The sequence below is a fragment of the Python bivittatus genome, unplaced genomic scaffold (assembly GCF_059951505.1).
Source record: "Python bivittatus isolate LINGU-HERP-01145 unplaced genomic scaffold, Pbiv_v1 ctg000070_np1212, whole genome shotgun sequence".
In the NCBI taxonomy this organism is placed as follows: domain Eukaryota; kingdom Metazoa; phylum Chordata; class Lepidosauria; order Squamata; family Pythonidae; genus Python; species Python bivittatus.
In genome coordinates this window covers 28,166,241-28,190,290 of record NW_028277034.1, presented here as the reverse complement: position 1 = coordinate 28,190,290, position 24,050 = coordinate 28,166,241, and the positions used below count along the sequence as shown (strand labels likewise).

The 24,050-nt window shown below is 35.0% G+C and overlaps 1 protein-coding gene across 3 annotated transcripts in view; it reads left to right on the top strand.

Annotated features, from left to right (window-relative positions):
• The window catches only part of PCDH10 (protocadherin 10), a 50,274-nt gene extending 27,390 nt beyond the window's left edge, over nt 1–22,884 (top strand). For 2 of the 3 annotated variants that reach the window (XM_088132849.1, XM_088132848.1), the window contains 2 exons: nt 14,423–14,498; nt 20,129–22,884. In XM_088132849.1, the coding sequence (XP_087988975.1) occupies nt 14,423–14,457 (35 nt within the window). In that variant the 3' untranslated portion in view covers nt 14,458–14,498; nt 20,129–22,884. The remainder of the gene's footprint in view (nt 1–14,422; nt 14,499–20,128) is intronic. The other variant, XM_088132850.1, reaches the window with a different exon arrangement.
• Nucleotides 22,885–24,050: the final 1,166 nt, after the last annotated feature.

Below are 24,050 nucleotides of genomic sequence, written 5' to 3'. Positions count from 1 at the left end.
CAATTAAGTACTCTATAATCTTGATAAATTGGAAGGATGGGCTGAAATGTGATAAGACAGGACTTCAAATCAAGACATAATTGCTTTGCTCTTGAATGCTAAATAAAAGACTAAAGCAAGTAAATATGGGGAATTGTAGACAATGAGGAGCAATAAATCTCATTGAAAAAGCAAAGTATCTAATAATTTGTGCTACAATAAGTGATAGAAAAATGGACTAGAGACTTCAATTAACAGTGTAGTCATATGGCTAGAATGCAGCTTTTTCCTTCATTTTGTATGTTCACATCTTAAAAGGTTCACACTTTGTTCACATTGAGAGAAGCATGGTATAATCTCCTGCATTTGTAGCACTTTAGAAATGCAGTAGAATATTGCTTGGTTTAATGTTTCCCTTGCACTAAAAAAGGAAAAATAATTCCTCTTTCCAATATGTATAAAACGAAGATGTTCTTCCCTTGAGGTGCTAGCTTTTAATAAACAAGAATAGTTACTATTGCATTAAATCTGTAAAGCCCTCCATTACCTACATTTCTAATTGCAATCAGGTTAATGCTGTATTTAGTGGATAATGCTGTGAATAGGCCATCAAATATCTTGGAATCAGTTGTGTACTGATTTTAAGTATTAGAGGATCCAGTGGAACAATAATGCAGCTGTAGGGAAGTAATCAGCTGAAATCTGACCTCTGTTTGGTAAGAATGGTAGTTCTCAGATGAAAATTTAATACTCACAATTGGGGGAGGAATGGGGTATCAGGCAAATCACTAATATATCAAAAATACACATCTATTAGTGAATGTTTATGCAAAAAAAAAAAAATCAGCCTATCAATACATGCTTATGACTTAAATCCTTCCCCTGATCCTTTTTTTTCCCAATCTGCTTCATTGCTGTTCATTATTTTTTTTCATTTTCAGCCTATCATACCGCTATGATAAAATGTGAATGCTTTTCAGACTGACATGCACCCCAGTGATGGGGTGCATACTGGGGGAACATAAATAATTTAAGTTATATTATTGGCAATAACTGTAATAATTGTGAAGGCTATTTTTTCCAAAGTGTAAGTGGATCAACCCCATCTTCCCACCATGTTGCTGCTAAAACAGTGGAAAACAATTAGGTGTCCTTGACTAATTTGGGATGCAGTTTTCTCATCCAGTGATTCAGAAGTAAGAGAAGACAATCCAAAAATGATAAAAGTTATACATATATATGGATTTAGAAATTAGGCAGGCAACTGAGATGATATAAGGTAGGATTGGAAGGGGTGAACAGGTTGCAAGGCTGTGGTAGAGGCAGTGTAGAATTCAATGGGGGGACAGCATCTGAGAATCATAGGTTTACTTCATTCTCTCACTATGAGTTTGAAATCTTGACCTCAGAAAATTCTTAAAGAAGACATCCAAGATGGAACACGGGAGAAAGTCTGAAAGGCCCCACCAATTCCCAACATATTTTGATCATAATGACAATTGAGACCACTAACTTGGGTCATCTAACTTCCTTCTTACTACTTACACAGAGCGATGTGTGCTGTAATTCGCAAGGCATTAGATACTTAAGAGTAGTCTGATACTGGAGGACTTTAAGCAAGCAAAGGGATTGCTTGTGTCAGTTTATTTAAGTCACACTGCTCTTTTAGAAAGGTCTCTTATAAATGAATAGTTATTGTTGTTTTAAAATTACAGTGCTTTTAGGTAGTGAACTCTTGAATAGATATCAGTATATGCTTAAAAAGCAGTTCACATATTAATATCAACAGCTGGAAAAGAAGACTAAGTAATGGCCTAGTGTCTGAAAGAAAAGAGTAGCTTCTAATCTGAATAAGTACTAATAAGCAATTGAGACTGTGCATATTGAATAGATGAAATATATCTTTAACATTTCCTGTCTGTAAAGTTCATGTGAATCGCCAAGTGTAGTTCCACAGGGTTCAGTTCTTTGCTGGTAAACATTTTAATGAATGACTAACAGCTGAAAGAGATGCCTATCAAGTTTGTGGATATTAAAAAAAGTGCTGGATACCCCAGTAGATAGAATAAGAATTCAAAATGATCTTGAAAGGGTACAGGTAAATTAATAGAGATCAATAGGTTACTTTTTTTAATAATGTTTATTAAAGTTTAAAAATAAAGAGATAAAAAATAATACAAGCTAAGAAAAATATAAAAAGAAAAAAATAAAAAGGGAAAAGGGAAAAGAAGAAAAAAAGGGGGGCAGAAAAATATATAAAGAAAAAAGGAAAACATAAACAACTTTCTCCTTCATCGAGAAGTACAAATAATTTCAGTAACTTATCACCTTCTCTAACATTTCAACCAAAGTTCTCTTCATTCCATATCTCCAATTTTATCTATTAGTAAATAGTAAAATCTCATCATTTAAACTTAATCAGCAAAAGTTCATTGAGTTAACAGAAATAATCATATAAATAACATTAAACAAGTAAATCAATTTCCCTTTCCTTTCCTTTCTTCCTTTCCTTTCCTTTCCTTTCCTTTCCTTTCCTTTCCTTTCCTTTCCTTTCCTTTCCTTTCCTTTCCTTTCCTTTCCTTTCTACAGTAATGTATCATAATCTCTAAAAATACAACAGAAATCTCTTCTTCCTGTATTCTATCTTATATCTATAAGCAAACTTATAAAAGCTCTTTGTTCAAACTTAATATATAAAAAATCATTGAGAGCTACCATAAAATCTTAATCTTCAAACCCTTCAAATAATATCCCACAAATTAATTTCTTATCATTTTCTCTTCATCTCCTCTCAGAAATTATTTCCCAAATTTAATGCTTTTAACTTCATAACCTATCACTTCCTCTAAACATACAACAAAAAAATCTCTTCTCCCCATATCTTATCTAATAGCAAATCTTTAAGGCCTTGTCAATCAGTCCTGGTCAAGAAAAATCCATTAAAAACTACTAGAAGGGGAAAAAAATCATATATTTTAACCTTGATTGAACAAACCAACTTTATAATCCTTCTTTTTAGTTTTAAAAGCCTTGCTGTTTATTCCTTTTAAGTAATGTCCCAAAAGCTTATTTCTTTTCATTCTCTCTTTATTTTTTCTCAGAAACTCTTTCATAAGTGTAACACATCTCTTTTATAAGTCCAAAATAAGAAAGTTGTCCAAGTCGTTCTGTGTTGAAATCCACACATCCAAGACACTCTTCTGATTTATTATTTGTATGTCCCTTTTAGCTATTAAAACATCAGCTGGTTTCATTCGTAGGTCCTGTGTAGCATCTTTGTCAGTATCATTCTTGCATTCTATCATTTTTAAATCCATATCCAAAACAGCCTGAGTCTCAGTTGTATCTTCTATCTCTTCTTTAAAACCCATTTTTATAGTATCAGACAATCTTAAGAAAAAGCTCTGAGTACATTGTTAACAAATATCTTTGAAATCTTACAGGGTTAAAATACTTTTCTCCATTCTGTATTAGTGGGTCTTTCTCTTTAATGATGACTGGACACCCCGCAACCTGTTGTGTCGTATTCAAAAATTAAGTATAGCTTAGAACAGCCAAAGGTAATTATGTCTTACATATTTAACATATACAGACATTTCAGTCCTATCCAAATTTACTGATTAGTTGTTCTCACTGTGTGTCTTTAGACGTACTCTTAAACTAGAATACATATGATTGCAACTCAAGAATTTGAAAATATTGACAAAAAGAAAACCATTGCCTATGTATCTTACCCTGATCTTTTGAAAATAAGTTAGGATTGCATGACACATAATTCCTGTTCGGTGCTAAAACTAATGAAGCAGCATGTATATGTGTCTATGATATTTGGTTCATAAATCTTTGAAACAAATTTTCTTGATTGTTGGTACAATATCTGCAAATATGTTTTGATAGAGAAAGTGACCTGTTTGCATTTAGTTGAGCTATCTGTCTCTTTTAATGGCGATGGTGACAGTTTCAGTGCAGTGACATGCTGCATGGATAGAAAACAGAGAATGGTTACTGCTACCATTCACTGCTTTTCTATCTGTAGTTGCCTTGGAGTCAGCATCACCAAAAAACATTTGAATTTATTTAGGTAGTTATATAACAACATGCACTTACATGCAACTCCATGAAAGGCTGATTGCATGTCACCTTTCTATTCCTGCTGTGGGCAAGACAATCTTTAGGTATGTTCATTTTTTATGCAGCCTCAGAGTAGGAACAAAATCAACAAAAGAAGTAAAAGGAGATTTAATTATTTTATTTGTCACAAAAGGTGAAAACAGAGTAATTATTATAGTCATTATTTATTTACTGCATAGATATATGGTCTCACAGCCCTCATTTAACTTTGCAAACCTTTAAATAAATGTACATGCCTAGGTGAACATTGCCATCTTAATTTAGAGGTGTGAATTTCATATAATGCAAAATCTAGAATGAACAAGCATCGCCCCCTTTGTATTAGAAACTGGATCAAATTTAGACTTGTCTCATAGGAGGAGGCCTTCTGCTCCTCCGTACTTGGAAGCTGGTTTCACAAAATGTAAGAATTGCTTAGACAAGTAAGTAGATGTCTTATTCCTAGCTGTGCTGGAAGCTGTGCTGTCCCAGTGGTGTGGATAACAAAGATTTGTTCTGTACACTGACCCTCGGTGATAATAAGGAATAATGAGATTCCTATACAAATAGTCCTTGCTTGCTGACTGCCTCATTTAGCAACCTTTCAAAGTTATGATGGTGTAAAAAAAAAAAAAAGTTTACGACCAATCCTCGCATTTACAACTGTCACAGCATCCCGCGGTCACATGATTGCCATTTGTGTACTTCGCAACTCATTTTCGACAGAGTTAAATAGAGAAGGCAGAAGTAAAATTGTAAAATTATGGTCACATAAAGGTTCACTTAACGACCAAATGGGAAGTGAGGTCGTAAGCCCATCATGGTTACACAATTTTCTACTTAATGACTAAAGTGCTTAGCAACAGAGTTGCCAGTCCCAATTGTGGTCACTGAGGATTATCTGTACTCCTATCTTAATTGTTTGTTTATTTATTGCATTTATATCCCACTACAATCAACTCTTGGCAGTTAACATAACAGAGAAAAAAAAAGTATAAAACATCCATGGTAGGAATAAAATCAGCATAATGTCATACCAAAATAACAAGAATAAAACAACTAAAAAAATTAAAACAGAGACAGTCCAGTGTAATTAGAATGCCCTCCAGAACAGTTCTATTTTCAGCATATTTCTGAATGCAGTCTGCATCAGTTGATCCAACTAGAGTTGGTCTGACCTTTTAAGGTGCCCAAGTGCTAAGTCATAAACAATTTTTTAAGTAAAAACCAACACTTTAACTTGGACCTGGAAGCTAACTGGTAGCCATTGCAAGGCCCTAGCAAAGTATAATATGCTTCTAATGGTAGGTGTCAATGAGCGCATGGATTATTGCATTCTGGAATAACGGTAGCTTAAAAATGGTCTTTAAAGATAGCTCTGCATAAAGCAGTTGCAGGAATCTGAGTGGTAATAAGGGTGTGAGTTACTGTGATGGGATCTTCTTGTGCCAGATAAGGCCACAAGGGATTCAGCAACTGAAGGAAAGGCCCTTCCAGTGACAGATTTCACCTGTTGCACTAGTAAGAGCCGCATGTTAAAAGGATCCCAAAATCACAAACCTGCTGTTTCAGGGTAGTGCCTGCCTGTCCAAATATAACACTGGTATTGATGGAAAACTTCAACGAGCAAACTATTTCTATCTTGTTCATGGTAAACTTCAGCCTGTTCTGTCCCATTCAGATTCTGAGAGCTTCTAAGCTCCAAGGATGGACATCAGCTTTTCTCCTACAGCTCAGGATAGTGATATAAAGTTGAGTGTCATCAGCATACTAATGGTACTGTACCCTGAATTGTCAGATGATCTCATCCAATAGCTTTGTATAGATGTTAAAGATGAGGGGAGAGAGGTCTGATCCCTGTGAAACATCATAAAGCAAGGGCCACTGGGCTGACCTCTCAACTCCCATTCCAGTTGACTAAACCTTCCCAATGAGGAAGGAGCAGAACTACTACAAAGCAGTGCCTTCAGTCTTGCCTTGACTATACTGTGCTGCATAAGGTAATTTAGTAAGATACCACGATTGTTTGTTTGTTTATTTATGCAATTTCTATAGCCGTCCATCTCAATCCAAGACTTTGGATGGTGAACAATTTCAGTAATTAAGACCATTAAAACAATTACAAATTATACATATAGGCAGCCAAGAATTATCATAAAAATTATGTATTGTTGATATCAAAAGCCACTGAGAGATCTAAGAAGACCCCTTTTCCAGGTCCAGATTAAGGTCTTCAATGAGAGTAACTGATGCTGGGCCTGGAAAGGGTCCTGATAAGTCATGTCATCTAAGGTGATTCATGGTTGATCCACCGCCACCATGATAACAACCTTTATGAAAGAAGGGAAGTTTTGATACTGAACAATAGTTATTGAAACCTTCAGGTTCTTATATTTGAAACATAATGTATTATCCATTGCTCCATGAAACACCATATTGTCAGTGTGGTCCTGTAATGGCTGTCTGAGGTCTCAACCAGGAATATTTCCTAGCTGTACATTAGAAGTGTACAATTTGAAGCCTGATGGCCATATGTAATTAAGGGTCTCTTCCAGATATTTACAAAAATTGTTGCCAAATTGCATTCTCATCCAAAGAGTACGTATGGATTTTATTCATTTTATTACATTTAAATAAAATCAGCTAACACTTTTTTTTCCCCCAATTCTGGCTTCGGCCTGCTCTTTGAAGTACATCCCCTAGCATGCCACTGCAAGACAAGCTATGATCCTCAGACCTGGGGCAAATTTTTAAAAAAGTGTATTCCCCCACCTCTACCATACCCTGTGATGGTACCAGAGATTAAATTTGGAATATTTTGCCAGGAAAGCATGTTCTCACCACCGAGTCATGATGCGTGATTGTTGTTTAGTTAAATCGTGTCCGACTCTTCGTGACCCCATGAACCATATTGCGCCAGGCCTTCCTGTCCTTCACTGCCTCCCTGAATTTGCTCGGTTTCATGCTCATTGCTTCAGTGATGCTATCTAACCATCTCATCCTCTGCCGTCCTCTTCTCCTTTTGCCTTCAATCTTTCCCAGCATCAGGGTCTTCTCCAAAGAGATCTCTCTTCGCATGATGGGTGATGTGTGTGTGTAAATAAATGAGCTATAGGAAGAGGAAGCAATGTATTTTCTTTACACAAACAAAAGTAAATGATTTGGGTCAAAGGAACTTATATGGAAATGCATTTAGATTTAATGGGCCAAAGCTAACATTAAGCGTATTACTGACAGCTATTAACATGACATTAGCAGTTATAGGGTTTTTTTTTTTTTGGTATATATAATCATGGTTGTAAATGCCTGGATCAGAAGGGTTTCAGAAATGTTTTGTTTTCCTAAATTGTGGAGGGCAATGATTATGTTAGCATCATGTTATGTTTGCATATAGTATTATATGAACATATCAAATGTAGCTCTAAGTAATTGAACAAAAATCACTTGTTTGGGGTGGTGCGCTATGATTAAGGTGTTGTACTAGGATGGGGAGACCCAGGATCAAGTTCACTCTCAACTGTAGAAACTCAGCAGTTGACTTTGGCCCAGCCATATACTCTCAGCCCAACCTACCTCACAGTATTGTGGTTGTAGAGAAAATTTGGAAGTGAAAGTGATATGCTTAGTACCTTAAGCATTGTAGAATGCATGGGGTTAATCTACCAAAGAAATAAGTAAAAGTTGGGTAACAAAATAAAAGTATAAAGCACACTTAAAATGTGCTGATAAAAGCAATTTTTATATTCACATTTATAGTCAGTTAACTTTATTGCATATTGTTTCTTTCATTTCCCTCACCTTTGATCCAAAATGCCCCCAAAAGCTAACAGTGTAATTTACAATAAAAATACATACCACATAGACAGCTTCATTACTAAGCTGCAGCTGTTCTTCTAAGTAGTGAATTATTTATCTATAGGGGCTTATCAGTCTATCAATGACTGAAATACGAAAATATTCTTCTCTCTTGTATGGAAATATATAGAGCCCTGAACTATCATGCTACTAATGTATTACAGGCTAAAGGCATTGGCATTATTATGCACCTTAAAATCCAAGTTCAGTTTGAACCATTCCACCAGGCCATTTTTCTACTTTTCGGTCTACAATCTCTCCACATTCCTAAAATGTCAATAGAGATGTTCTTGAGTCCTTTCCCATTTCATCCCATCACATAATGATTTACCTGTTGAATACTTTTTTTTTTCCCCTGCTGCAGTATGTGTTGCATGGATTTAAAAGTAGAACAGTTATTCTGGGGGACACAATTGATCTCTAATAGCAAAAGTTTTGTGGCAGATGCTTGCTATATACTTGGTGAAGTAAATTTTTGGGACAGGTGGTCCAATGCAGAAAAAGAGGATGTTTTTACTGGGAGAGAAACAATAGTTTATAAATGTTACTACTGACCCAGATATTCTGTTTTGTTATTAATTCCACTGGCACAGGCAAGGTGTATTCAATTGAGATGAATAGTGGCTGGGAGCAGAAGCCCAGAACTGTAGGTACAGTATTGCTTTAAAAACTAGCTAAGGTATATTCAGCTATGTAGACGCTTAAAGGAATAGTGAGCAGGGACATATTAGCTCTGCCCGATCTATTCCCTTTCTGTACTGCTTGTTGTATAGCGAATCAGTTTCTGAAGAGGGAGCTTTCTATATTTTAGAAGCACTCTGCAGAAAGTGGACAGTGTAGAGTTACTCTTCACAACAGCCTCTAAAAAGGAGGTTAGGCTGAGGACGAACAGTTGGTCCCAGATCACCTAGTGCATATTTGAATTTGAGATTTCTCCAGCCTAATAGGGCACTCTAATTACCACATGATTTTAATTACTAACCATCTTTAATGCATGCCATCAGGCAACGCCCCCCTCCCCAGCTTTACAAGATTCTTCTTTGGTTTCTGCATTATTTAATAAATTGTTCATTTTCTGCTCATTTTTAAAATGTGCCAAAACGTTCAGCCCAATCTTTTTTAAGAAGGGACAACTTGGTAAAGAAAGAGGGAAACAGAAAATAACCTTTATAACTGGGGATGAAGAGATAGGTAAATGTTAAAGTTTTGGAATAGGTTGGAAATTTACCCTAGCTTGGTAAATTGCAGGCATCTTTTTTTCTCCTTCCCTTCTGCATCCTTCCTGCAATAATGCAGTGGGAATAATGCTCACTGTGTAGCAAAATTTTAAGAAACATGCTACTCTTCTAAGGAAACATTGTCGTGCATGTAAACTGAACACTTCTCCCCTCAAAAAAGAATTTTCCCACCTTATTCATCCCTTAAAAAAAGAAAGATTTTACCTACAATCATACATGCAACATATAGTATATGTTCTCAAGTAATGTCACAAAGGGAAGGATGCAATTTTGATTCAACACACAATAATTTGGAGGGGATGTGTATGAGAGAGAGATGCCTGCTCAAGCTGCTGTACACCACACCGGAGAAATAATTCACTATGCAGATTTTTAAAAAATAAAATCTTGCAGCTGGTCTGTGCATGGAAGCGTGCTGTTCCAGATAAGAGCAAATCCTTGAACTTCGTCAGAATATTGCAGTTTTGGCCTCATATGACTTTTCTATATATTAACCTTTTTTGGCATGGCATGCCTTACTGCTAAAAAATTTTCCTTTGTCATTTTGTAAGACACACAGGAATCTCTCTCTCAGTCTTCCAAGATGTTGAAGTTAGTTGCTTTGAAAACCTCTGTAGCCTCTTTTTTTTCCCCCCAATGGAGCTGTTGTTAGCAAGGGGAGACTAGAAAAAGAAAGAAGCTATAATGGATAGAGCAGTTATCAAATCAGGTAAATAATGCTTTTTTTTTTTTTTTTTAACTTGGATGGACTCTTAACAGTTTCATCTTAGTGACATATATGCAGTATGAATAATCATATTTATATTTGTTTAATTAACACTCCCTCTTATTTTTCCTCTCTAAGAAAACAAAGTGTCACGGGTCAGCCAATTAATGAACCACAGAATAGCAGTAATATTTAGTAGTCTGCAAACATCACTCATGTCACTCATCAGGAACTAATGTCTGAAGGATACAGCAAGACGTGTTTTAATGTTGAAGGGGAACAGTACTTTGAAAAAACACACTGTGAACTCTGATTTAGGAGTAAATTGTCTTAAGAAGCAGTTGATGTGGCATAGATTCACAGAGATAAAATTTTGAACATTTTAAATTTGCTTTAGAAATAGGAGGATACATTTGGTGACACTTAAAGATCAAATGAGGATTTCAAAATTTATTTTTTAAGCATGGCCTGAAGATACAGTTATAATTTTCAGAGAAGGCTGTGTTTCATAGTAACTGAAAGCTATACTTAATTATTAAGTATTAAGGGGTGAAGATGACACAGAATTGGTTTCCATTATTTCTTGGTTTTGCTTGGATTTTCATTTGGGGTAGTGGTGATACGAGTAATTGATTTTTTTTCCCCCAGGGCTTACACTACAGGGTTGGTTGGTTGTTTGAAGTTTTCCTGCTCAGAATAATAAGCCATTCTACTGATTTTTACAGTTGTGCTGCCTTGTCTGTGGTGTAGCAACAAAAATGTTTCAGAGTACAGCTCTGGGCTTTTTGGGGTCAGCAAACTGCTCACGTGGTCTAAATACATTATAAGAATCATAGCCAGTTTCATTTTCCTTCTTAAGAAATCAGCTTATCCCATTAATTTTCCCTTCATATTCTTAGATGAGTCTAAAAAAGTTCTTTGACTTCACATTGACAAAAGTTCCATTCTCAGCACATAATTGTACAGTCAGCTGAAAGATAGTACAAGTCAAGTGGTATTTGATGCTGGAGTTTCTTGCCATTGATTTCAAAATCTCCATGCTTTCCTTTCAGAGAAACAGTGTCAGAAGCCACTGATATTGATTTGCCATTGATATTGACAATGATATTTTAACTGGAAACAAATGGAAAAGTTACCTTTTTCATTATATAAATTCAGCATTTTTTTAAAGAAAGTGTTTTTTAAATTTACTATATTCATAAATTGATTTTATCCAAAAGTTCTAGACAATATTTGTAGTATTTAACAGTACAATAATGTCATAATATAGTGGAATATAATAAACCACAATACAGTACCAATAGCAATATTTCCATGTTTGGCTTAAATTTAACTTCAGTTATTTAATCTTCAAAGATTCTCTGGAAAAAAAACAGGTCTTAATTAATTCTCCAAGAGCTATGAGAATAGGGTCATTCTTGACTTGTGAGTAGGAGAGTAGATTCAGCAGGCACTCTCTATTTATCTGGTTTTCTGGAAAGAATTTACCAGAGATAAATATCTCTAACATACCCAAGCTCTGAACTATATGGGACTTTATATGTAATACCAGCATCTTGAACTGCACTCATAAACCAAGAGTAACCAGTGAAGCTCCATAGCAGTATTATTAGATGACAGTATAACAGAAATCACGTGTGGCCACATTTTATACCAGCTGACATTTCTTGATGGACTTCAAGGGAAACCCCATATACAGCAAATTGCAGTCATCCAAATGTAAGGTAATAAGATCATGAATGGCTGTCATCAGCATATCCTCTTCTAGGAAAGGTTGCAGTATTAATACAACCTTCCTGGCCATCCCATCTTCAGCAGGAGATGTGAGTCCAGAGACCCATACTGTGAGCCTGCACTGAAAGTCTATTTGAGAGCACATCCGCATTAAGAGCCGAAGTTGGTATCACCCCAGAATCAGCTTTTGTAATGGGCTGTGAGAATAACCTTGAGGAACAGGAGAAAGAGCCATAGTCAAGGCAATGGTCAGATAATAGAAATCTAGAAGTCCAAAGCAGGAATGTAATTTAAGAAAACATCTCAGACTTGAAGCTCCCATTTCTCTTTCAGATAAAGGCAGGAAGGGAGGAGACAAAGAGTTGCAATAACCCTATAATAAAAGTAGTTTATAGTTTTTATAAAACTAGTATAAAAGTAGTTTATAGTTTTTATAACTTTGATGTTCAAGTCTGGTCTACCTTGAAGGGCTAACAGCTTTTGAATCAACAGCCACTCCATCTTGCTTGGGTTGAATATGAGCCATGTTTCTGCCTGTTGAGGTCTAGTTAGTCTCTAGGCAGTGGGTCAGGACTTTGACCATATCTCTCCTTTAGTGTGATGGAATGGAATTATGAAGGCCAGACTCAGGGAGAAAAATGTTTTCTTTCATCTCCTGAGGCGCGAGGGAAAGATAAGAGGATGAGACTGGCACCTCCCTGAGGAATTTGCAGTGTGGTGGCTGGCGTTACTTGGGAGCTGGGGTTTCAGTCTGGGAAGATTCTTGCTAGAGGTTGTAGCTAATAAACATTGCTGGACTGAATTTACATGGTCTCTTGGAGTTCCTTGGGTTAGGCATGACATTTAGTGATGTAGGGTGGAAATGTGTAATTGGTATCATCAGCATATTGATACCTCATCCCCATACTGATGGATGACCTCTCCTACCATAGAAAAATGGTGGATATTGTAGATGTGGTCTAGATATTAAACATGAAAGAAAATAATGAAGTCCTGGGGGTTCCATATTGAAATGCCTGCTGGCTGAAATTCTCCACTCCCAAACATTATCTGGACCCACCCAGTCAGGAAGTGGAACTACCATAAAACAGTGCCTCCCTGTTCCCAGATATGCAGATAACATAGTAGATACCAACAAAGGTCCCTGAGAGGTCTAGCAGGACAAAGATGATTGCATTCCTACCATCCTTATTTTACTCAAAGTCATCAGAGAGAATAACCAATCCGGACTACCAGAGATCCACATAATCCACTTCTTCTGGAGATGCCTGTAATGGCCACCACACCACTTCTTTAACAAACTTATAACTCTACCTAGGATGCCAACTTTTTCCAAAGTTGCAAAATTGATATCAGTGGTAAGCTGACCATATAGTATAAATTGATTGATTAAACAGAGCTGCTTTTTTGTCATGGATATGTTACACACACACACACACATACATACACATACATACATACATATACATACATACACATACATGCATGTATGCATGCATGCAAATGTTTGGCTCTTTTACATCTTGGAACAATGGACTGTAGAATTTTTCATGCATTTAAAAAAGCATGCCTTTAAAAAGCTGTCTGTGCTATCCTTCAAAGAAATATAATGTATTTATCGGTATAACATGCACAGGTGTATAACACACACCTTAATTTTAAGAAGGAAGTTTGAGTAAAAAACCTTAAATTTAAAATAAATGACTTAGAAGCAAAATAAAGGGAGCTCTGAACTTTTTGTTTATTAATATTTATACCACTTATAAGGTAAATACATAATATGAAAGAAAAAAGCACCTCTTTGAACAAAGAGAGCTCAGGCAGCAGCACGAGCGATGGGGAGCGGCAGCTTTCGCTCGCTCGCTCTTCCGCCGCTCACCTGCTAGGAACTGCCCAGTTCCTAACAGACCCCAGACCAGTACCGGTCCGTGGCTTGGGGGTTGGAGACCCCTGTGCTAAATGCTTTTGTCTTGATTCCATTAGGGATACCAGTAGTTTTAAGAAACTGAAACAAGTAGTGTTTCACATCACCTGCGCGGTCCAGCACTCAGTGTGTCAAAGCAGAGCACCGGTGCTTTGCTCTGACTCGTTACTACACGCCGGAATGTTACAAAGAGAGGAGGAAGGCTCGTGATACTTTAGTGACATCATCCGCCCAGTCCGGTGTATAGTAATGAGTCAGAACAAAGCGCCGGTGCTTTGCTCTGGCACACTGAGTGCTGGACCGCACATGTGATGTTATTAAAGATTGCAAACAGAGGAGGCATGGTTTAAGTGCCATCAGTCAGAGGAGGAGGTGGGAAGTGTGCAGTTACAGCCCCGATTACAGCCCCGGCTCAAATGAAGGCTCCACTCTCCCAGCCCTGCTGTGTGAGTATTGGCGTATAACACGCAGATAGAATTTCAGCCCAAATTTTAGGGGGAGAAGTGCGTGTTTCACACCGATAAATATGGTAGGTTTTGCTTTGTTTTTGTTTTTAAGCCTGTATTAGGTGGATTCTTTTCCCCCCCTTCTGTATGCTGTTTTTCTTTCTTACCTTGAGACATTATTACCAAATCATATATATGATACTAATGTTATATAAACATTATGCCAATTTTGTTTAAATTTTCTAATGATTACAGTTAAAAAAAACAATAAGCCATTAGCCCAAAGGTCAACATAAATCTATTATTTTGATTTGGTTTGATTATAATGAAGGGATTATAACACTCTTTTTTAAAAAACAAATTGAGACCTTAGAATTCCTGATTCTTATATGAATGCTTATACTGACTGTAATGCTTTCCACCTCTCTAGGCCTTGCCATTTGTGGATCACAAAGTGGATTATAAAAGAATAGTGATTAAAGAACTGCAGATCCTCTGTGAGATAGGTAAGCATTATTATTCTCCTTTTACAGATGGGGGAATCATGGACAGAGAGGTGTGATGTGCAATCCTATATATTCCTACCAGAAGTGAGCCCCATTGAGTTCAGTGGGATTTGCTCCCAGGTAAGTGAGTATAGGATTGCAGTGTTAGAGTTTTATGTTATTTTATTTCCTTTTTCCTGTCCCCATCCAAAAGGCAAAGCCAGAAGTAGCTCAGATATTATCTTCATATTCTCCTTTAACTAGAGAATAATCCTTCTTTCCACATAACCTCTCTGACTTTATTTCCCCAACTGTAAAGCAAGGATAATAATACAGGTTGAGACAGATTTTCTGTATCGCCACTTTTTTATGCTTGCAGAAAACTGTTAAGATTAGTGTTGACCCCATTTTACAGGCCAGTCATATTCTTTTAAGAGTTTGGAGTAAAGAAAAAGATTCTTTCATATTATATAAAATGAATTAAATGAGTTACAGATAATCAGCTTTTGAAAAAAGAATAATTATAGAAATAGAAAGAAATATCATAGCAATCGTTAAGTACAGGTTTTACATATATCTGCCTTAGTTGTTCAAGATAGTCCTATTGATGGCCAAACAAATTAAATAGTAAGTAGGTAAATATTCAGATGTCTCTGTGTGTGTCCACACATACACACACACACACACACACACACACACACACACTGTCTAATTAAGATTCTGAATAATAGTTTCCACACAGAAAACCACAGATGGATCATGAACCTTCTGTGCCTGAAGCTGGTAATCAAAGGCTAAAAGTTTAAGTCTACAGTTCTCTTCTCCAGCAATCCCCAAGAACTGCAGATATATTGGTTCTTGTTTATGATGCCTGTGTGCTTATAGAGATAGTTTTATTTAGATAATTGAAGTAAATTAGATCCAGTTAAACCCAAGTCCTTAAATTTAAACAGGTTTCCTCCCATTAAGTTGACTTAAATCTACCTAATTTGGCTCAGCTAGAAAGAGATTGCTAAATCTTTCATATGCCATAGCCTTGAGTGGGATTCTTATTTATTTTTCAGATTGTGGATACAGGTTCATTATTCAGTTTTTATGCTTCGGTCCATATAAAGCACCAAATAATAAAATATAGTAGCATTTATTAAAAAAAATAATAAATTATGAGATAATATAATATTAACACTAGTCACTTTTGACCTCATATGTATTTCAGTTTTAAAAAAGAATATGGTTATCAAATTAACCCCTCCCCAAATCTGGAGATTATTTATAGTAATATTTATTTGTAAATATTTTAAACTTAAATTTAACTGGATCATTGTATTGTGTCTAGAGAAATTCTTTGCCAGTAGTCACTCTTTCCCTTCCCTTTTCCAAACTTTACTTGTCTAATTTGGTGGGATGATGGTGGGACTAGCCAGAAGAATGGAAGGCCAGTTACTGTGCCCAAATTAGGAAGGTATAGCTCCCATGTTTCTTCTACCTGAAGGAATTGTATGGCTATATGGTAGCTGCAGGGCCAAATATACATATAATTGTACTTACTACCTTTTGGACTACTGGGTAAGCCCAAGGAAAGGGAAGGAAAGGGAACGGAAGGGAGTGGAGGCAAAGCCCTTCGCGAGCCAGACTCCAATTGCAGGTTTTGCTTTTATTTCTGTTTGGGATTGGGTTGGTTTATAATGAGTCTGGAGACTCATTTATAAATTGGGAAAACTGATTTACTTGGATATAACATTCATTAATTTCAGTGAAATTTCTACGGGGACCTCCATGACATTTCTGTTTTTGCGACTTAGCTTAGTCTACATCTGTGTATCTTGGAATGCTGACTTAAAATACATAATACAAAAGTAAAAGTAAGAAATAAGTTAGTGTAGTAAATTAGATCAGGATTCGAATCCTTGCTTTAAGGATCTTCCCTTTATATATTTTGCATTATGGGTGATCTTGAAAAATATTTAATAGAGTAATCCAACCTGTGGCTATGAGAAATAACCCATATTGATTTCAGTGGTACATACTGTCATACTGTAAAGTTATGTACAGGATTGCATTATTTGCTTTGAACCAAGACCCAGTTTGGCATGAACCTCGTTCCATTAAAAAGACCCATGCAGTTAGATAAGGTGGATAAGATACTGTTTTAACATCCTTGACCATAAGGAAGTTATATAATAATAGAATAATGTCTAAAAGATGTGGTTATTATGAAGTTTAAGTTAATTAATTAGTGACTATTTGAGTTATTCATAATATATTGTTTTCTCTACTGAATATATTAATATTTTTCCTAGTAATAATAATGTTGCTGTTGTTTGCATTACAACTTTAATTCTGAAACATGGATTACGAACAGAGATTTTAGGATGATATCCCTATTTTAGCGTGATTCCTGAACTACTGCTGCAGGGATTAAACATGTATAAATGTCAAAAGTTTGTTCTGAGTTCAAAAATTGTTATCCTAGGATAACTGATTCTGTGAAAAGATGTTTGGATAATTCTGCAATAACTTTAATGAGAGGTTTTGGGGTTTTTTTAATTGATAGCAGCCCCTGAAAAGGGGTATTTTCCACTGCTGTAGCATTGAAACTGAATATAAATCACTGGAATTTAACCTACTTTGAAGCTTTAGTGGAATTGTCACAGTCTACACTTACTGCATTTCTTTTTCTTCTGTTCATGAAGAACATACAACAGTGTGTATATAAACATACCAACTTAGGATGAATCTAATAAAGTGTTCATTAGTTCATGAAAGTTTATTCTGTAGCAAATAGTAGGACTGTGTATAACTAGTGTTGGAAGTATTGAAGTGTTGTGTTCTCCCAGAGGCTCAGCACAGCTGTTGTGAGGGCCTTCCCAAGTGATCTGAACATGCAAGTGCGTGCAAAAATTACATTGCCATTTAGAGAAAATGTATATCCTTAGATAACATAGGAAGGTCCTCAACAGGCCGCACTGAATCTTTAACAGATTAGGTCTTTGATACTGAAAGCAATGCATTCAGATGGGTTCTTTGTAAATCCCTCTAAATGGTTTTGCATATTAACTATTCCAGTCATACTGAGTCTGCCAATGCACAAAACAACAACAAAAGAACAATATTACAAAATACACCCCTGTCTAGTAAAGTAATAATAAATAATCATCTAAGGTCAAAGACACGGTAGCACATTTTCATCTTCAAGGCTTGGCAGAATGTAAGGACGGGTGATACCTAATGTACCTCTGAAGAAAGAATGACTACCAATGAAAAGGCCTGCCAACTGGTCAATTTTTTTAACAGAATATTGCAAGAAATACAACTAGAAAGCAAGTGTTCTTCATTTTTTTTAAAGTAAACTGCAATAAAGAGGAAATTTTATCTCAATAATTTGTAGTCTTTGTTCCAATAGATGATAAAAAATAGCTTATTTTTAAGGGAGCCATCCTTTTTCCACCTGTAGTTTTCTTGATTGTTCAACTTGCTGAGTTTGCTATACTGTGAACCTCTATTTAAGAGCTTAATGGGATGAACGAGTGTCTGTTAAGGGAGAATGTTCATTAAATCCACATTGGGTTTTATATAGTTTATACATGTATAAAATGGTGAATGGGATTTTAATGCACACAGGAGCATAGAGTGTACACATTCTGTCAGTTGCATCTGAAGTCTACTTTACGTTACATCAGACTCTTCAGTAGAATTTTTCCCTTTGAATAACTATCACAAGCTTGCTTTTGGTTCCACACATATTTCAAAACCAGCTACCTTATTAGATGAAAAAAAGTTATTAAAAACAACCACTGCCACTATAGGTTTCCAGGACGAGTTTCATGATTCTTGAAATTATAGTCAATATATTTTTATTTTAGATATTAATTGATATATATGAATAACGTCCTTCCAAAAGCATTATAGACTTACTGTCATATCTAATAATACTTATTATTCAACTCAGAACTATTTAATTTAAATCACAAACCATTACATCACAAGTCACGGCTATATTGCCCTACTGATTTCACTTTGGAAATGAAGTGAAATTAAATGAAGAAAGAATTCCATCTATGTTTGCTAAAAAGTAAATTGTACTGAAATCAGTGGGTCTTGCTCCATGTAAGGGTGTATAATCATGTAGCCACTCTCAATGCTATGATGTTTCTGTGATGCACCTTTGCCTTAGCAATTGGAAAATAAATTTTCAGATGGAGTTTGGCGGGACTTCAGTGGAGGCACGTCATGCTATATCTATACCTATATCAATACTTATACCCATATCTATCTGCTATTCATAATCTAATCGATATTTGAATAATTGCCATATTTGTGTAGGTAGATCAATTTATTTACAGTTATAGATATTTATAGTAGTAGATTAATTCTAGAAATTTTGTGGAAAGGTTGGCTCACAATATTTCCATCTATACAGTTCTGAGGACAGATGTGTCAGGGAAGGAGAGGCAAGATATTTTGATAGTGGTAGGGAATTAACTAGATCAGAAATTAACACATTTCTGAGGTAGGTTTTGAGATATGTTGAGGAACTGAGAGGGCTTGGGATACAAATTGTCCCCCAACATGCTAGTTGTTTATCAATGTATATTGTGAAAATGGTTTACTGATGAATATTATAAAAATCTCTATCATTCATGTTACTAATTCTTAAAACTGTACAATGCAGCTTAATAATTCTCTTAAAAAAAATTACATTAAGAAAATACAGCTATTTCAGATCTAATATTCTTCTGTCTGATATTTTTATATCATTTTGATCCTCTTCTCTTACAATAATTTCTAGGATTGGATTATAATGTTAGTATACTTCAAATTTATTTTATTTTATTAACCAGCTAATAATGTTTTGTGAATGTGAACTGAATCCTGTCTTTTTATTTATTTTTATAATAATGGAATTTAAATAGAAAATACATCGTCATTACCATGACATATTGAAACTTTGGTAATTTAAATTTCAGTTCATTAAATATGAGAACAATGATCCTTCCAATTGCTAGTTTGATGGTGAACCTTGAACTAACACAATTTTAATATTTTCAGAGAATCACTTAAAAGGACCAAGCTAACATCTTTGATGCAGACTTTTTAAAATACTGTATATTTTTCTAAATAGCACGGAATTTTTTTTGGCACTTTGTCTCCCAATTCTAATGAATATAGTTGGTGCCTGAAGTTCATAATTCTTATCTATGACAGACTGTTTATTTGGATATCTTTATCTCCCCCCCCCCCTGGAGAAATTGTGACAATGTATATAAAGTTCTTTTCAGTATTTAAACTCAAACCCATAAATTTGGTTGGGTGTAGTCCAAGTGAGAAAACAGAATGCATACATTTACCTGGGAGTACAATCAAACTGAATTCAGAAGTACTCATTTCTGAGAAATTTGCTTATGCTATATTTATTCATGATTTGGAGGAGATAACTTTTTTGAACTTCCCTCCAGTTCAGTAATTGGAATGGTTAAATTATGATTGCCAGATGAACCATAATCTTACAACTTAGTATAATTACTAAAACTGAAATACTGAACTTTATTATGATTGTGTCTTCTCTTTAGCATATAATCATAGCTATGAGTTAGGTGCCAACATGTTAACTTTTTCTTATCTAAGAAGTTTTTTTTTTTTTTTTTCCACAGCACGGAAAAGGATATGCTAGTCAATTCTACGGGACTTACCTGAAGCAGCATGATTTGCACAAAAGTCGACCAACAAAAGCATCAACTTTTCAACTTCATTATCTTGGCCATCCAGTTCTGTGTTAACTGAAGAATTATTGTGCTGGTGGAGACATTATGGCCAATAGTAGGACCTAGTTGCTCTCAGCAGGCCTGAGAAATGAGTTGAAACGTATGGACTATAGAAACTTAAAGAGGCAACTGATTTTGCCTCTCTGATCAGTGTGTGCCTGTTTACAGCACTATATAGCTCCTTCTTTCTCTTTCTCTCTCCAAAATGTCACTGAGCCCTTTAGATGTTTATATTCGCCACAAGAAGCCAATCGTACAGATTTTAAAAAAAGGAAACATGCATTATAAATGCAATATCACTGTTTTAAACTTGACTGTTTTATATTATTTTTGTGTGATCAAGTGTGCCCCAGACTATTCCAACTTTACAAACGAAATTGTGAATCATGTTCTTTTCACCTGTGGGTCTTGAAAATGTTGTTAATCTGCAGGCCCACAGAATATCAAAGACATTCTGTAGTTTATACACCGTGTTGCAAAGTGTTTACTGTACTATTTCAAAGCTTCTAAATAAATATAAAATATATATATTATATTACATATAATTTTCCGGGAAACGTGGTACCATTTAGTTGATTTTTAAATGAATTCATACAGTCTGCACCATACCCTAAGCTGAGAAGGTAATTCAGGGTCCTTAAATTAACCTTGCCTAAAAATATAAAAATAAATCTTTAATAATAATCCCCCAAATTTTGTACTTTGGTCAATCCTGTTTGTCCTTGTTTAAAAAAAAAAAAAGCTGTAAGCAACAACATTTTTTTCTGAAAGTTGTACTGAATTTCCAATGCCAAAGATACAGCTGTCAATAATTATGAAAATAAGCACTGACTGTACTAAGTATATATCAACCTCCATTATTTTGATTCTATTTCTATGGCTTTTAATTTAGAATCAAAAACTTTTTATAATGGCTCTATAAACTCACATGTATATGTTGTTAAAAAAGTACATTGGGTGTCTGTACATTTTGAAATGTAATATATGGTATAAACGAAGATAACTATTTTAAGGAAATCCTCTTCCCATTCCCCAAGAAACATAGCTGACATACATAATTATTTGTCATAGCTTTGTGCCAATATATCTTTTCAGGAAGGCTTGAAGTGATTTTTAAAGAGAGGCCAAGTACAGAGTCATAATCAGGCATTAATTTGAATTTGTCCTTTTAATACTAGTGCAACCTGAAGTTAATTTTAGTTGATGCTAACTTCACTGTAAACCAGTTTAATCCCACCAATGTTATTTTTATAATAGTTTCATGGTTTGACGTATGTCAGAAAGGGTATTTTAATTAGAAAAAGAATAAATTGTCAAACATTCAGAACTTTGGAAAGTAAAGCTTACCTTTATTTTATGACTTTTAAGTTGAAAAACTTTGAAGACCTACCTTCCTTCCTTCCTTCCTTCCTTGACTAGTGCACAAAGGAAATTATAAAATACTATCTGTGATATAGGCAGTTGTTTTACTGTAGAACTTGAGGCTGTGGGGTTATATGCAGCCTCTGAAAGCTTTGGTGTAGCTCTCAGAATTTTTTTTACCACATTTTTAATGTAATAGGAAGTCATAATTAAAACATGACTGAAGAGAAACCATATTATCTATATTTTATTTTATTTTTACTTTAATTAAATGTAAATGTGAATTAAATCAAATCTACTCAGCCTGAGTGTAGCCCTTGGCTCAGAAAAAAAAATGCACTCCTGTTTTAGTTGAAGATAGATGCAGCCTCCTTCTGAATTAATGAGAACCATATTATTTTATTCAGGAAGTTTGAGATCACACCTATGAAGCACTATTTGCTTTCTTATTCGTATCTGAAAATTGTTCACAGGCTAAATTATGATTCATTAAAAGTAAGGATGGAAAAAGGTAGCCCTCAAACTATTAAAGAAGAAAAGAGAATCTTCCATAGATAGCTTTTGATTCAAGATTCCATGTATACAGCAGCGCACACAAGATGTTTCTTTATATGCCAGTGTCCTCATTCATGACAATGGAGAGGGCAGCATTTCACATGAATACTTATATACTTCCAGGTATGAGTGTATCAGCCCCATCCCTGTCAAATATTCAAGCTCAGATTAATTATGGAATAGCCACTACTCTTATTTTATTTCACCAATATTTTTTCTTGCAATATTCCTGTAGTATGAATGGGAAGTATGTGTATAAAATCCTTCAACAATGGAATGATAACTCATGTCAGTTTCCAAATTGTTCACAGAAATATTTCTGCTGAAAATTTTGAATGCCTCTTTCTAAAGTATTTGTATATTGACAGAACTTTATTGCAATCCTTTTAACAATGTGTAATATATATAAATCATGGGGGTGGGGGGAGCACAGAAAATAATGATTTGATTTGAACAAACATAGTCGTAAAATCTTTAGGTTTAGGTAATAGGAGTTTGGTCACCTTTATGCCTTGTTAGTTGGGGAAATGGGCTATTTTATTAATGAAATGTGTGAAGAATTGAAAAGTCTGTCAACTTGTTGCTGATTTTAAGGCAAGAAATTGAAACCCCTCTTGGAATTGGTTTGCTTTATTTTTATAGCCTCTCACTTTAGAGGTGTATTCTGTTAATTAGGATTCTTCCTAGTCTTGTGGAGACAAATAATCACATTTTATTTTCTTTTTTAAATAGACTATTAAAGTATTTTTTATTTACCAAAAATCTTCCTTACATTTTGCATGCAACTTTTTTTGGGAAAAAATGTTTACTACAGGGCATTAATTCCATCTCTTTCTGTGATTATCTGCAATGGACATTTCTATTTATCAATTCATTTCATGCTTCAGCTTTTCTTACTCTTTCATCCATGTATTTCAGCTACATAATGGAGGTCAGATAGATTCACACAAGTAAAGGGGTTTTTCAGGGTAGGTCATGAGTTTTAGGGAAAAAAACAGTTCAAAGACAACTTCTTATGATGCTCTGTTTTCACCAGTAGAATAAAATCATAACCATTTTCCTTTGCTACCATAAAAAGTGGCATGTTATTCATATGATATGGTAAATATTTCATTTAACTTTTTTTTTTTTTTTTTTGGTGCTTGGCAATTGCTGAACTTGATGCCTGACAGGGAAAAACTTAAAAATAAGAAAAAAATAAAATAAAAACTGGAGTTTGCTTCAATAGCACATGATTCAAATGAAAGCACATAGAACCAACATGGTAAAATTAAGCAACAATTATATGACTGTCAGAAACATAATATGGTTTGAATGCTGTGTCATTCAAATAGTTTAAAACTTGTCCTGATGGATTGGTACTTTGGTATGAAGGGAAATGGGACTTTTATTTAATGTTCTTGTGTGAACTGTGTATGATGAAAATCAATGTGTTCAGAGTCCTACATTTTTGTACTCATCTTGTGAATCTTAAGAGAACTTCCCCAAGAGCTTTGGATGCAGTGTGAAGATTTTTTGAAACATTTAGAAGTTCAAGGTAAAATCCCTAGGAAGATTTCGTCCCCTGGAATCATAATCTACTTAAAGAGAACTAAATTACAAGCCAAATGTTTCCATAGTTCTAAATGTATCCCAGATTGCATGAGTGCAGACCTATTATTGAAGCAATACAGTTTAATTTGCCTGAGAAGTCTATGGAAGCCACTTTGGACTCTTTGAAGGAACCATAAGATATATGTTTTCCAGGTACGCAATTCAGCAGCATGGAAAAGAATGAAAATCATAGTTTGCAGTCTTATACCCAGTGTCTTTGGAATAAGTTTCACTGCACTCAGGACTTGCTTCTGAATAGACATGCATAAGAATGTGCTGTTAAGGTATACACTTTAAAATA